This window comes from Sparus aurata, chromosome 17 (genome assembly GCF_900880675.1).
Source record: "Sparus aurata chromosome 17, fSpaAur1.1, whole genome shotgun sequence".
Taxonomy (NCBI): domain Eukaryota; kingdom Metazoa; phylum Chordata; class Actinopteri; order Spariformes; family Sparidae; genus Sparus; species Sparus aurata.
Genome location: NC_044203.1, coordinates 18,822,810 through 18,839,189, shown reverse-complemented (window position 1 = coordinate 18,839,189; position 16,380 = coordinate 18,822,810). Strand labels below are relative to the sequence as shown.

Below are 16,380 nucleotides of genomic sequence, written 5' to 3'. Positions count from 1 at the left end.
CATTACTTCAAAAACTGCAATAATCTTACTATAATAGGGGGAAAATCTAACAATTTGAAGGGGCTTTGTTTCTTTCTTAAATTTCCTTCTTTCATTCCATGATTAAATAAACAATTAAGTCAAATTGAACATCTAGTGTGAGGTGTTTTACATCATCTCCACAAGGTGTGACCAGGAGAGAAGTCAGTGAGCACAGCAAAAACAATGTCGTCACTCAGCAGAGACATGACGCTCCATACAGATGTTTCATGTGGATGCTGACGGTTCCCCTCCCTCAATCTTTTCATGTGAGTGCCTGGTACTGCCAAGGGCCTTAATTTACAGCTGTGATCTAAATCACACACACGAGGGAATGAAGGCCCTCGTGTCTGTCAGTGCCGCTAGGGTGTGTCGGCAGGCAAAAGGGGTCCAATGTGTCAGAATAGTGCCGAATAAGCTGGGATAGAAAGCAAACAGGAGACAAGTGAACCAAACTGAACTGACCTGATATGAAATGGGAAAAACTAAATAGGAAAAATGGGGGAAATTGTTGCTGCAATGGAACAGAACATAAATGGGAGGGAATGAAACAAACCAGAGAGGATGATGTGGAACAATACAGAGCAGAACAATATGAAGCAGAGCAGAAGGCAATAAAATGGAACAAAGCAGAACAGCATAGAAATTAATATGGAGACCAAAATGGGAGTGGAAAAGAGCAGAAGACAGAGGAGGAAAGGAGCTGAATGGAACAGAGCAGAAATTTAATAAAAAGTATAGATATGGGAAAGACTGACCAGTACAGAAACGACACAGCAAAACGAAATAAAATGGAAATGAACAAACAGCAACAGAACATTTTGTTTTAGCGCCTTATCAAGTTAACAACAAATACGGAAGTGAAACAAAGATAAGACTTTAAGTCTTTGTCTGCTGGAGGTCAAAGTTGCAAAACAACCGCTTGAAATGAAACAACATGAAGTATTGTGTGTTTCATATTTTTCATCATGCACCCAGTTGCATGCAATTTCTTTAGTGGCTGCACAAAATTGTTTTGAAACCTTTGAATGTCATTATGAATTTCAAAAAGAGCACGAAATCTTCAGCTTCTTTAGAATGATATTTTCTCAACAAGCAAACAGATCTAGTTACCATGACTCCAGTGAAGAGACACACAGCCTTGCCACAGGTGGTGCAAGGCGACACATCACCATAGCCTACTGTGAGGAAGGTGATGGCTATGAGCCAGAGGGCCGTGTCCATGTGGCCGGTCGGTTGCGTGGTCTTCCTGCGGGGAGGCAAAGCAGGACTGAGACTGTGTCGTAACATTAAATGTTCAATGCATTTGGATACCACCGAAGTCCATATTTTACATAACCCCAACCATCCATCTTAGCTTTCTCTCTCTCTCTCTCTCTCTCTCTCTCTCTCTCTCTCTCTCTCTCTATATATATATATATATATATATATATATATATATATATATATATATATATATATATATACACATATGTATATATATATAACAATTTATATATATATATGGTCATGTTCAACTTAATAACCGGATGCCTGTAACATTTAATTTTAGGGGTCTGGAATTTCCTTGTAATGTCCTGAGACATTTCCTTGAAATAACTATATAATTCTGTATTTATTATAGAGTTAAACAGAGGCAATGCATATGCATCAGGGTAAAAAAAAAAACGTCTTTATTTAAGCCACATTTAAGGCCCAAACAGGATACAGGAGGACCAACAGACCATATCCACATGGTGGTCATTTTCCTCAGAGTGGGAAGCTCAAAAGTGGTACTGCTGGGGTCCAGGTTGCAATGATTGATTAGCACCTAAAACAATGATAAATAAAAAAATCCAGATGGACATCAGACAGTATTTCAAGGCAAGACAACATATTTGATAAGCCATTATAGCTGTTCTGTTATACAACAGCCAACGTTAGCCTTCTACCACATCCTAGCCCACAGTACCATTTGATAGTGTTACATGATGCCATACGAAAGACATACATTGATTCAGAAATATCAACACACATCTTGAACAAATGTTTTTAAACATGGGAGTGAAACATACAGGAGGTAATCAAACAGTAATGTTAGCTAGGAAGTGGTTGGATGCTAACATTAGCTAGCTGATCATTTATGTTGTGATACCTTGAAAATATTAGTCCAATGCCCCTCCAGATTTCCACTATCATTTTCTCAGCTGCAGATAAATAAAAAATTAAAGACAGTTTTTGTTGGCCACCGTAGCTTCTCTAACACACTTGGAAGGGGAGGGGGAGGTGATGCAGGAGGTCAGTTGGTGGCAATCCGCAACCTTACCTCTAGATGCCAGTAAATACTACACACTAGTCCTTTAAATATTAATTAATTAACAGTTGGGTGGAAACATTATTCCCATATATAGAACTGAGTGATGGATACAATCGAGTGTCTTGGCATATGAAATTAATATTGTAAGATTTGGGGGAAAATCAGTGGATTGATCAACATACATGTTTATTGGTAAATTTTGAAAATGGCACACCTGACTAATCAAAGTACGTCTATACACTGATTCATAAATCCTGTGGACCACCCAATTTTACCATGAAACATTCCTGCAGACACCTAATATGAACACAATGTTATCTTCTAATCTATTATTTAATAGATGGCATACCATACCTTGCCATCATCACACCCATCACATTTTAATTTTCACATTTTGGTTGCCACATCCAGGAGACAAACACCCACAGACTGTATGACCTCTGTGTGTGGTTTCTGCCATGTGTCGTGCAACTGACCCACTGTGCACTGGCTTAAAGACTCTGTAGATTACCCTGGCCATTAACTGGAATGAAGTAATTGGAAGTGTATTGATTCACTGTGATTAGTACCAAATTACACAGTCCTTTCCAGGAACATTCATATGATTCCAGTTATATATCAGTTCCCTACCCTAACCCTCCTTTGGGACCTGCAACAAACAGCAAAGAATTTACCTGATGTCTAAACCCCACCTATTGATCTACAGTCTGAGTTTGACAAAGGTGTTGTCTGTTACTCAAACTGTGTTATCTGAGCTGATGCTTACAGTAGAGAGGAAGAAAGGAAGGGAGTATGGGTGTACACTTGTAAAAACATTATATGGCACGGGTCTGTGTACACATGGCAGAAACCACACAAAGAGGTCATACAGTCTGTGGGTGTTTGTCTCCTGGATGTGGTAACCAATACAGAAAACGCTTGGGGTAACAGTTCAGTGTTAAAAGGTTTGGTAGGCTTATCAGCCATCAATCATGAGCTCTTTTATTATCTCTGACAAATCAAAACATACAAGACGGGCGCATGTGAAACTGAAGGCAAAACCTCCCATCGGGGTTCAAATTTACAAATGACCTCACGCTGTTGAAACAGACTGCGGAGGATAAGGCTGATGTTTAGTTGGCTCACGTTACAGGGCAATTTGTTAGAGTAACACAACAGAATATCATGATTATCAAATCAGTTTCTAGAAATCTACTCTGAGCAGCAAAGTCAAATAGACCATCAAGGTTTGAAGAGGAAAAGTTAAACTACAGAGCATTATGTTTTCTTTACTGCGTGTGTGATGGGGTGGGGGGGATAGTAGCAGACAGAGCTGCAAGGTGTGAGTGTGTGTGTGCGTGTGTGTGTGTGTGTGTATGTATGTGTGGGCATCTATGCAGATAAAATATTGATATTAAATTGTGCTCTGAGCCACCGGATAGGGGGAGTCCACCCGTGGCCCAAAGCCCTCATATTCCAAATAACGCAGCGAAAGTGCTCTCTTGGATGCTCCTTTAGATAAAACATGATAAAGTGCCCTCAAGGATGCTCTTTCAGATCTCTTCTGTGCGCTGGTGCCCCACCACATACAGCTGAGGCCCTTGTATTTTTTTTTCGCCCCCGCCTCTTAAACATCCTGACTCCGCCACTGCTTTCAACAGTCACTTATTTGCGCAATCCATGATCAATGACCTGAGTTTGGTTAATGTTCACTTTCATAAAGCATGTAGAGAATATTACCTTTAAAAGTAATATAACCATCATGATTAGTAAGAAAAGCAAACATCTGGCATTCCTCTGCTGCAACCTTTTCTATGTGTTGAGTCCAGTCAATATTGGCTGAGCGGGAAACAGCACGCTCATAAAACTAGAAACAGTCAAGAAACTCTGATGCTCCGAAGGAACCATTCTTTTGAAGTTGAGTTTAAGTTTCAAACACAAATTCACCTTTTTTTTATTGTTCTGCTCACAGTTCATGCCAACAACACTGATTATGGAGCTGCAGCAGACAGGTGTTTAACTTAGCTTAGCACAATTACTGGAAATGGGGGAACCGCTAGCCTTATTCTGCCCACAGGTCAAAATAAACCTGCCTACCAACAAAAGGTTAGTACTCCTCAACAGGAGATATTGCAGCACACCACCTGTAAAACAACAAAAGGTCATTTTCACCTTAACGATGGACAGTGTCACACTGGCTGTTTATGCCTGTATTCAGTCTTTATGCTAAACTAAGCTAAGCATCTGCTGGGAATAGCTTCAATGTTAGCATACAAAAATGAGAGCTAGTCAATCCTGTCATCTTACTCTATGTGTTTGTTCTTTGTTTAATTTTAACCAAATTGCTGCAAGTTATAAGAAGTTAATTAAAGCATATTTCAGAGTAGATTGTTCACTGATGGCTTGGTTTTTGCATTCCTGTTGTTGAAGGGTGTCTCTTAAAACATAGTCGGTCTCTAAGTTTGATGCAAACGCTTATCTGTTTTGTATTTCATATAATCTAGGCCCTACTAAATAAAATGTTTAAGCACATAGAATATACATCATTGATTACACACATCGGTTCTCTTCCCTACCTCTCACACAGAGTAAGCATCCAAGACGCTGTGAGCCAGAAGCAGAGGATGAAGACCAGCAGCGTGCGCCCCGGGTATTTGTTCATCAGTACCTTGAGAACAAAGCGGAAGGTGAAGTTGATGTTGTTGAGCGAGCCGATGCTCCTGTAGGAGGCGCTCAGCAGCACTTTGCTGTGCAGCAGGATGGTTCTGTGCACCAAGTACAAGCGGAGGAACATCAGCATCGATAACAGCAGCTCTATGTCCACCATCAGGGCTTCGCCTCGGTGGTAGGAAACACAGGGCTGCACTGAGGAAGTTGGCATGGAGGCTGAGGAGTTGACATGGGGGCCCACCTCCCAGTATGTGCCAACAGGATGGATGACACAGACTAACAGCTCCAGGGTGATCACAAGAACCCTGTGCCTGGTCATGGCTATACGCCAGTCCACCTGGTTGTGGTCAATGATGAATAGCTAAAACATGGAGGACAGTAAAGACAGAGAGTCAGAGGAGAAACTATGATAAAATGGCTGAAGGACACACATGAAAATACAGTCACATCTTAATGTTTATATGTTAAAGGAGAACTTCGGTCAATTTCAACATGCAGCTTTATCGCTCAAGCTACCCTTGACTAGCCAGTACCGAAAACACGAACACTTTTGGTCCACCCCTAACAGGGCTCCTTGAACGGAGAGTTAGCATTGACAGCTAACAGCATGGGGTCAGAACTTTACACTGTGTTTTAAGCATTTTAACATGCTCCAAATCTCACCCCAAAAGGTATGCAACATCACCAGACACCTTACAACACAGCACTGTAGCGTTTATGACTGACAATGAATAAAAAAAGTGGTTAAAACAGTGTGTTTGTGCAAGCAGCTACATACCGTTTGTTGACATCCATGTCATAGACCAAACTAGTTGATCCGTCGAGCGTGCGCTTACTCCCTCACTGGCAGCGACGGAAACTTGAATTTTGCAGACAGAAACGTATTCCAGCATTTTCGTTTTTCTGTTCATAACGGACATGTTCATGTTACAGCCTGTCATGAGCCATTAGCCTTACAATAGCCTGTTATGAGTCTATTCGCTCTGCACCGAGAGCTAGCTTGTCTACTCATGCTAATTGTTCTTGCAGAGAGCAGAGCAGAGAGTCCGTGATGATCGAAGCTGTCTATCTGAAGGACGACCAGCCACAACGGTGATGTTTCGAGGCCGTAGAGAGGCAAACGGTGGAAGCTTAAATTCTTATATTTCTTCATTCTATTGCCACAATTGGGCATTGCACAAACTCGTACCATTTTCAGTAACTAGCGCTGCTTCGATCATCACGGTCTCTCTGCTCTGCTCTCTGCAAGAACCATTAGCATGAGCATACAAGCTAGCTCTCGGTGCAGAGCGAATAGACTCATAACAGGCTAGTGGCTCATGACAGGCTCATGACAGGCTTTAACATGAACATGTACGTTATGAACAGAAAAACAAAGATGCTGGAATAAGTTTCTGTCTGCAAAATGCAAGTTTCCATCGCTGCCAGTGAGGGAGTAAGCGCACGCTCGACGGATCGACTAGTTTGGTCTACGACATGGATGTCAACAAACGGTATGTAGCTGCTTGCACAAACACACTGTTTTAACCACTTTTTTATTCATTGTCAGTCATAAACGCTACAGTGCTGTGTTGTAGGGTGTCTGGTGATGTTGCATACCTTTTGGGGTGAGATTTGGAGCATGTTAAGATGCTTAAAACACAGTGTAAAGTTCTGACCCCATGCTGTTAGCTGTCAATGCTAACTCTCTGTTCAAGGAGCCCTGTTAGGGGTGGACCAAAAGTGTTCGCGTTTTCGGTACTGGCTAGTCAAGGGTAGCTTGAGCGATAAAGCTGCATGTTGAAATTGACCGAAGTTCTCCTTTAAAGGAGACATATCATGCTCATTTTTAGGTTCATCATTTTAATTTGGGTTACTACTAGAATAGGTTAACATGCTTTAAGTTATGATCAGTTTTATCATAATGTCCAGTGCTGCAGTACTTTATTCGCCTTCCGTCTGAAACGCTCTGTTTTAGCTCATATCTTCTTAAGGCCCCCTTCCTGAATACACAGTCTACTCTGATTGGTCATCTCACACAAGTCTGAGCCAGCACCGTTAAAAACAGCAGAGCTTAATTAATTCTTATGTGCCAAACTTATGTGAATGTATGATATTGTGACGTAATGATATGTCACAAAGTCACAGGATGAAAGGTGGAACTGCTAATGAGGCGTTTCAGGACTAGTGTTTTCTGTGGGAGAGAGGAGCTTCTGTAGGTGTGGACTTGGGCTTTTATAACTTTCAAGATCTTTTATATGCACAAGAACCTATATGAAGGAAAGGGGGAAAAAAACGAAAAAAACAAAACTAAAACTAAAACACTAGACATTCTCTCACTGGTTCCAATTTGACCTTTTATTTTTTCAAAGATATCAGTTAATGTTTGTTGCACCTGTTGATGTGCTATCTTTACGATTTGACTGTTTAACTAAACGTGGGAGTTAACGTGGCATGCTAGCAGATGCATTTGGTGTCTATGCGCTGTGATGGTGATGGCTGGTTTGTATGATAAGTTCACTTTTAAGGAAGCGAGAATATGTCCATCCCCTCAGTATATGGCTTTATTATGACTCAGTTTGCTGGAGAAAATAAGTGAAAGTAAGCATCCTCCGTAGAACTTTCTCATCTATTTGCTCCACTGATTGAGACTTGAAGACTCTTGATTATCTCAGCTTGATTTAGTGTGTCAGCTGCCTGTGTGTTGTCTCCACCCTAAACCTCCTGTCTCTTATCTCCTCTACACACTTGCACGGACTAACCTCGTATCAGATACATGTGGCCTGCGACAAAAGTGAAAACCAAGTTGGTTAAAACATAACCCCAGCAGGACAACTTAAAACCTGAAGAGGAGTTCAGTATTCAACACTACCATGCACACACACATCACTCTCTGCACTTGTTCGCACAGCTCATTATTAAATACGCATGCTGTGGGTGTGTACAAGGTTAAATGAAAGAATGTTTACTCTGTTTAATTTCAACCAAATCCCTTCATGTATATTGACTTCACACACAACGGCAGCAAGCTATGTGGATAGACAAAAATATGGCAGCTGTAGTACCGTGCATGCCTGTGTGGGCTGAGGTTTTCACCCAGGGTATTGTACGCATACAGCAAATATAACACGGATAATCAATGTTGAGGCTACCATCAGTGGACCGAGAGCTTCCTCTAAAGCGACTGCCCTCAAGTATCTCTAACAAAGCGTCTTTCTGACCACGCTAATTTGGAACAAACATGCCTGGTATAAAAAGTGATGCACAAAAATATGGCAAGTTGAGCCCTGAATGTCAACAACGCACCTATGCATGCAAACACAGGCCCTCGCTCGGCACATTATAATAAGGGCGTCCAAACTGTTGGAAACAACGGGGGGAAAAAGGGAAACTCACCCTGATGTCCTTATAATGGAAAGCAATGATGAGGACCAGGAGACACCCAGTGGACAGGCTGATGGAACAGTTGAGGATTAAGGCAAAGTTTGAGCCCTGGGAAGGAAAAGAGAGACGAGGGAGATAAGACATGAAAGGAACAGTTTCTCTGCAACAGCTTAGATTTGATTTCTTTCCATTAATTTTCTCCTTTTTTTAAAAAAAGCTCATGAAATGAAGGTTGCTATGTCTACTGTGGTAATAGCAGTGGAAAGAGCAGCAGGATATACAGATAAAGTAAACAGGTTTTTTAGAGAGGTAAGATTACCTTCAAGGAAAATTACCAAAATAAAAGCTTAAACAGACAGTGACATTAGGTCACTGCAGGCAAGTGTGGCCTCCTGACTGTTAGCACTCTCTTAGGGAAAAGGTAGGGTGGAATTGTACATTTGCAGTTTCCTTTTCAGGTACATTGTGTATTTACATATTACATTCTTAGTTATTTAGTTATTTGGTTAGTTTTGTGTCATTCCCAACGTCCATTAAGTAAAAAACAAAAAACTAAACAGGGACTTCTTCCATTAACAAACTACGAAAAATACCATTCATAGCATTATATATATACACACATACTTACATCATTTCAGGCATTTCATGTCTTTATGTGTGACATTTCAAATACAATATGCTCTGAATATCAAAGAATATCGAAGAAGGGAGAAGAAGAAATAAATAAGTCTATAATGGCAAAGGGCTTTGTCCTTTTTTCCAGCCTCTCCTCAAGAAACTAGCTAACTCATGCATAATCAACTGAAGCTTTGCACATTGTCAGTGTTTAAAATCAATTTCTGTTTTTATGCGTGGTTTCCAGTAAAAACTACTGGAAACCACGCGTAGAAAAACAAGAGATTATTATCATTTCAATATGTACCCTAAACCTTTGTACGCCAAGTGTCCAAATTCTCCTATAAACAATGAAAAAAATATTATTGTTCTTTTTCTCACAATTTAGAATGGGAATTTTTCCCAATACCATGCAGACAGACAAACAATAGTCAGACTGCAAGAAGGACTTGATCGCTCTCCAGCTTCCAACCCAAGAAAAACTGTGCTGCAAACTGGGCCTGGAAGTAATGTACCTTTATTTCAATATAAAGGATAAAATATATCAAATAAATATATATATATATATATATATATATATATATATATATATATATATATATATATATATATATATATATATATATATATGTATATATATATATATGTATATATATATCAAAATATCTAGTTATGATGGTGCAATATGTAAGAATTTTAGTTTAAAACATTCAAAAATATATTTAAACTATCAACAGAATGTGAAGAAATAAGAGTTTTGACATTTTATCAAAGAGGTAAATGTTTTGTGATGGAGAGATATCTACTGAAGTTAGCATGCTAACCAGCTAGCCCCGGCCCATCCTTCTTCAAAATACCACTCTGTGCTCCCAGTCCGGATAGCTAGCTGCACGTCTAACTGAGCTGTCTATCTAAGAGAAGCTACAGTTATCAGCGTTTAGCAGTTACTCTGGTGATATGCTGCCCCCTATTTGTTTGGAGTGTAAAATTGATAGGTGGCCAATTCTTACATATTGCACCTTTAACACCATTCACTGTTTTTCCAAATGTAGGGATCTCAAGCTTTTGTATAGTTTTTGTGAATGAAATGTTCTTTAGTTATGGTCTGTTGGTCATTTTTTTTAACAGTGCTTTTATTTATTTTTTTACATGTTATTGACCAAACAGCTGTCAACTACATGAAAAAGATGACTCAATAATGAAAATTACTTGCAGCCTCTACTACCTTCTACTTTTATAAAGGATCAAATGGTATTAATCAAGGATTCATTATATGCACATTACACTACTCCAGTGTTTTTTAACTTTTTTTGAGCCACTGCAGATTTCTTACATCAAATAAAACCCACGCCAGACCGCCAATCAAAAATGTTACAAAATGAATCTACTTTACAGTGAGAACAAATGCACTACTCATGTACTTGTGTGTCCTTTCTCTGCTCACAAAAGAGCGTAAACCATCTTTACTTTCTAACTAAGGTTTTATCAGAGATTTGCCTTCCTTTAAGATTATTTCAAGCTAATTTAAATGTAACATCCTGCTGATTGTGTTATAACAGCACACATGTAGGCTACTTTGTAATTCTAGCCTTTCCAAAAGGATCTTCATTAGAAGTTTACAGTATTTAGTACGCCCTAATGAAAGCGGAATTACTGATTCTGTAATGTACTCCAAATAAAGTACATAAAAGCCACTCAATTACTGTAACGAGAGTGCTTGTAATTAAATACTTTCCATTCTAAGGAACTGACAGCTGGAGACAAAGACACACACACACACACACACACACACACACACGCACACACACCATTGGACGGTTTGCCTCTCACTGTCCATGTTTTCAACTGTAGCATTAAGAACTACCCATAAGCCTCTGCCATACAACTCTGGTGTCAGCAGGTTAAAGAGCACCTATTACCTTCATCCACGCACCCTCAGAACAACTGATGCAACGTCAATGGAAGTTTTTAACAGGGACGTGCAGTTTAATGTGGTTTACAGTTAAAAAGATAATTACAAACTTTCAAACTCGAGGAAACTTGAGCATGTAGGTGGTATGGTGTGACGTCCGTTGGCAAGGTACGCCGTTTTCCACAGTTTCTCCCGTAGCATCCACATCATGTCTGTATTTCGTCCAGGGCCAATTAGAAGACCCCACAAAAGCTCAACATTTCACCACACTCCATAACAGAGAGTTCAACAACATGTTTCTTGCCGAGTTTCTGAAATTGTTTTTGTAACGTTTTCCTGGTGGAAACAGTCATTTCAGGCCCGGTGAACCTAATTTTCGGTTAACCTTGACACGGATTGTTACTCATAGTCTTGGAAGGACAACGAGCCACCTTCACCAGGACGGGCCACCCAGGGCAGAGAAAAATATAAATAAGTATAAAACACTGAATCCTGTGCAAAAGAAGGTGGTCGGGTTTGTATGTGCTCTAATACATAAATACTCATAAAAAATTATAATACATGCATCTGACTTTAGTTCTCCACTTTAGTTTGTTGGTCAGTGTAGTTTCATTAGTTTTCATGGAGATTCATGGAATAAATGGTATGCTGCAGTCAACTTAAAGGGTAACCAATTTAACACATTCAAGTGTGTTCACAGTTGTTGAGGTGTACTGCTGCATGTGAAAAACTAGTATAAAGACTTTTGTGGCTCCAGAGGAGGCTGCATGTAATCTGATAAATTGCCTTCAATTATGTAGCATTAGCAAGTTGCGTTGTGGGTAATGTAGGCACCATACTGTTTGAAAAGCAGTCCGCTGTTCTAATATTGCATTCTTATAACACTGTCGGACTCATTATGGCTGGTTTAAAAACAAAAGATCAAAGATGATACAGCAGAACCAGAGATATCACCTTTTTAATTCCACAAATTCTGTCTTCCCGGTGTCTACATTACCCACAATGCAACTTGGCCGCTGAATGGCATCACTGGGGGGCAATTTATCAGATAACATGCGGCTTCCTCTGGAGCCACAAAATGCTTCATACTAGTCTTTTTTTCATATGTGCAGTTGTACTCAAGACCTGTTAACACACTTTAATGTGTAAAATTGGTGTGGTTAACCCTTTAAGAATAGGCTTACAAGTACTGTCCTGCAATGAATGTCTACTGATGTAGTGCGATGGTCACAGGAAGGACAAAACACTTATTACCTGGTGACACATTCTATGATTATGGGTGCCACAGAGACCACTTAACAGTAAGACTGACCCATCAAGCCGGTTTAACACTGCATCGGACAATGTTTATGTTGTCTTAGTTTAATGTGTGCTGATGAGTGAAATCACAGGAGGGATGTTTAAGGAGCTGCCCCTGATGTCAGGCAGACACTCTACAGGACAGGTGTGGCTACCCACAGGTGAGTAAACCACTGCAGTGCACCTGGCAAAACTGCAGTGACTATATTATATACATTTTTATTCCATTAAGGTTGTTTTGGCCCATCTGTACATCTGTTTCACCTTTATGCTTATATGATACACAGGATGTTGGTTTGTAGGTGAGCAGACGTGTCACATACTGGGAAGACTTTGCTGACGCGGTACACAGTTTGTAGTTGACTTTTGTAGGTTTACATGTAGGCCATATATGTAAGCCAGGTTTCAGTGTGTGGGTGAGTAGCAACCACACTGCAGCATCCTGGCTCATTTTACATAATATGTGGGCCGATACACTTGAAATAGCTTCACATGAATGTTTACAACTTTTTACTTCCACCTATAAAATGACTACGCTGCTATTTGCCTGTAGACGCTCTGAGGTTAGAGCTGTTACTTTATCACGTGTTAAAATTCCATCTCAAAGGTTTAAAAAAGTGAATGGAACTTAATGTACTTTTTGTGTCTGCTGAATCATTTTTGCAGAGACTTAAAGGAACAGTTCACCCAAAAAATTTAAATTCAGTCATCATCTACTCAACCTCATGTCAATGGAAAATCGCTTGAAGTTTCGTAGCCCGCTAAATGTTTCTGAGGCTTCACAGCAAAACTTTGCAGCATTCTCCCACGTAACTAAAGTAGATGGGGAAAATGACTGAAAAAGACTTAGATGGCTTCATGCAGCCTGTCCAGCTTAGTACTTAACTGATTTGAAAATATGTTAATTAAGCTTCTCAGATAGGGTGTGCGCTAAAGCTTTTGGCTTAGAAGCTACAGTGAAGAGCTCAGCTAACAAAAGGGTGTAAACAAATCAATTTATAATCAATAGTAGTACATTTGGATCTTCTGGAGACTTTGATTATGCCAGACGAGCTTGAGAGATCCATTTTATTATTTTTTTTCAGTTTCTTAACTCTTCTTCTCCTTCATTTTTTTAAGAGAACTCTACGGCGCTGTTTTGCCCTGAAGCACCAGAAATGTTTTGCAGACTACAACTTCACCCGACTTTGCATCAGCACGAGGGTGAGGAGTTACTGGCACAATTTCTCTTTTCAGGGTGAACTGTTGCTTTAAGTCCAGGCATGACACTTTTACCGCTCATAGGTGTGCATTCAGCACGGGAGATTCAAGTGAATGAGTCATAACTGTCATCGGCTACACAACGACACTTTGATCTACTGTACTTTCAAACAGAGGAGCACACAGAATGTAAAAGGAGGATTCAGACATGAAGTCGCTAAACGGAGGAGCAAAAGCTGAAAGGAGAAAAGCCAATGACATCTACTATACAAGCAATTAACACAAAACAAATGCATGTTAAACGCAACAGTTAAAACACGTCCAAATGAGATTAAAGGAGACAAACGTTGAACTTTCATTGAAGGATGAGGGACACAATACAGACAACAGCAGACGAGCCAGTTCAAGCATGCAGTGATTGTGATTGTGTTAGTTCAACTCTTCCGGGCTTTAAAATTATGTGCAAGGGATGGTAAGAGTTGTTGTGTCTTATATTTCTTGGAAGGATGTTTCAAAACTTCAAAATTCTTTCTGGCCGAAAGTCCCCCCTTAAGCCTGATCTCACTGAGCTCTCCCCAACATTTCTCTATGTGCTCAGTGAGTAATCCATTAAAAGTTCTGTTTTTCTACACAAACATCGTGCCATTTAAGAATTTTTCCAGCAAAAGAGATCATATCTAGGAAGTGTATATCAATAATCGCAGCCTGTATGTTTTTGTCTGTGTTTTTCTTTAACAAACACTAAACATCGTGCTCATCTTTTCAGTCTCGGCGTGGATATTGTTTTGGATTGTGAGGCCGGTCCTGGAAAATAGCTGCAGAAGAGGACATGAGGTTGCATCCAGGTCAAAGGGCACAATCCTGGCTCATGCACAGCCCCAAGTCAAGACATAGAGACTCTCAGACTTGGCCATGCAAACACTCTAATTATACACTAAATGATGTGGAAAGATAGCCTGAAGTACTGTGGGCAATCTCGCTGTAGGGGAAGAGGTGAAATGTGGAAAAACGTTCCATAAATAGCCCTGTTTTTTCGTGCATAACCATGAAAAGGTAATCTCAAAATATAACTTTGTAGACTGAGGCACGCAAGTTAGGCGTCTCCAAAATATCCTACAGTGCACTTAAAAATGACTTTAAAAAAAAACAAAAAAACAAAAAACAAAACAGTGCTGTGCTATGTGAGGAGAAGTCACGTCAGTCCACAGGGGAGGACGATGTCACAGCTCACGCTCAGGACTGGGACATCGCACGAAGTTAAAAAAGATGAGTGCAGAAGACGGTTATGTAAGCTCTGGTGAAATCAACAAGGAGCCTCTCCAAAATAATATGCTTTAACTGCGGCAGGGAACACTTTTCCAGTTGCATCAGCATTTCCATGGTACCGGAGCTGATGCCTGTTGTGAGGAATGGACAGACAACACCTGTTCTTGGTTCGTATTTGTAAACTGGAATAGCAGCGTGCCAAATAATATTCGTGCCAGCGCCGTTAATTTCACGACCGCTTTTCTCCGGGTCCAACTCTCTGAGCGCATCAGGCAATATTTCCATAGGTTCCTCTCAGAGAGATTGGAGCTGATGTGAGCTGAGAAATGTGCGGCTCTTTGACACCGTAATCAATCATTGGCTTCACAGCATGGAGGTGGTCTGATGTTTTGCAGCATGAGGACTTTTTTCCACATGTGGAACTGGCGTGTGCTGTAGGAAGTCGGGGGGGAGTTAATAATTTGTTGATTGTGCGGCCTGGCATTGTTATCCACTGAGATCTGCATGTTAATGTCATGAGGCCGCGCTACCAAATAGTGTGTCTGGGAATGGAAGAACTAATCAGGAGGCCAGCGAGGTTCAGAGCCCAGGTGCAGGGTCTGCTGCTGGGCTGATGTGACAATAAGTAGAGCCCGTTGTGTAAGAGTGGTGTCCCCTCACCGGTTATGATGCTACTGTAATGTGTCATAATGAAAGATAATCTGGTTGATCATAAATTAATCTACCAATTTGTTTGCATCAGTTCTACTCTGTTGCTCCATTGTTGAGCCCCGCTGCAGAGGTAAAGAGGACAGGCTTTGGTTCCACTGTTTCTGGAGGCATGACTGTCATGATTCTGTGGATTACTTTTATAATTCGATGATGAGTTCAAGGACCATCTGACAAAAAAAAGTGACTTAAAACCTTTAAAAAGGGATGTGAATGTGTCACCGATCATACACTGCTGCGTACACGCTCCAACACCTTATTAAAAGGTACAACCCCTTCATTTTGTGCAAAAGTGGAACATAATACATCAGCAAGTTTTGGAGTGATTTGTGAATATGACACTTCTCAGCAGGAGACATCATAATGAGAGTTACACCGGGAACAGAGATGGGTACAGCTTTAAAACCAGAGAGTCACATTTCAGACATTCCCAATTATCAGTTATTTCACACTCGAGCTTAGAAAGTGGTTAATTTCTTAAACCTACCGGTTTGTAAATTACGGGACACGTCTCGGCGTGGATTATCATGAGCAGTATCCCGAGCACAGCGGTGGCCAAAGCCATCGCGCAGAGCCGCTTTTTATCCTCCAATAAAAACTTTCTGTCTCGCAGTCTGTAGAGGTTTTCTCCCTCCATGGGAGCTGTCCGCTGGGACAGCGGCACCGATATTTCTGCCGAGTCACCGCCGTTCCGATTGATCACGCCATCGTAGTTCACGCAGTCCACTTTGGAGTCGCTCTGCAGGCTGTAGTTGGTCATCTCCATCTCCAGAGCGCACACGAGACGTCTGCCCGTCTCTGTCTCTGCGTCGCCGCTCTCCGCTGGCGCTGCTCCGTCGTCGGCCTGTCCGCTCTTCCCTTTGCTTTCCTCCCGGGCTGGGAAAGGCATAGTCTGATGGGCGCGCTGTCTACCAAGCCCGTCTCTCGTTTGTCGCTCATCGAAGTGGCAGGTTTACCAAAACACTTGGCCTCTAAATACACCCTCACCTTATCACTCCTACCAACCCAACCGGCGCGACGTGGTTACGCGCACTGATGCTATTTGCACACGGCA

The 16,380-nt window shown here is 40.9% G+C and overlaps 1 protein-coding gene across 2 annotated transcripts in view; it reads right to left on the bottom strand.

Moving 5' to 3' along the window:
• Positions 1–16,380, bottom strand: part of kcnn4 (potassium intermediate/small conductance calcium-activated channel, subfamily N, member 4) — a 25,443-nt gene extending 9,063 nt beyond the window's left edge. The window contains exons 1-4 of one of the 2 annotated variants that reach the window (XM_030393351.1): positions 15,814–16,380; positions 8,339–8,434; positions 4,870–5,324; positions 1,132–1,267 (exon numbers count right to left, since the gene is read on the bottom strand). In XM_030393351.1, coding sequence (XP_030249211.1) covers positions 1,132–1,267; positions 4,870–5,324; positions 8,339–8,434; positions 15,814–16,215 — 1,089 coding nt within the window. In that variant the 5' untranslated portion in view covers positions 16,216–16,380. The remainder of the gene's footprint in view (positions 1–1,131; positions 1,268–4,869; positions 5,325–8,338; positions 8,435–15,813) is intronic. The other variant, XM_030393352.1, reaches the window with a different exon arrangement.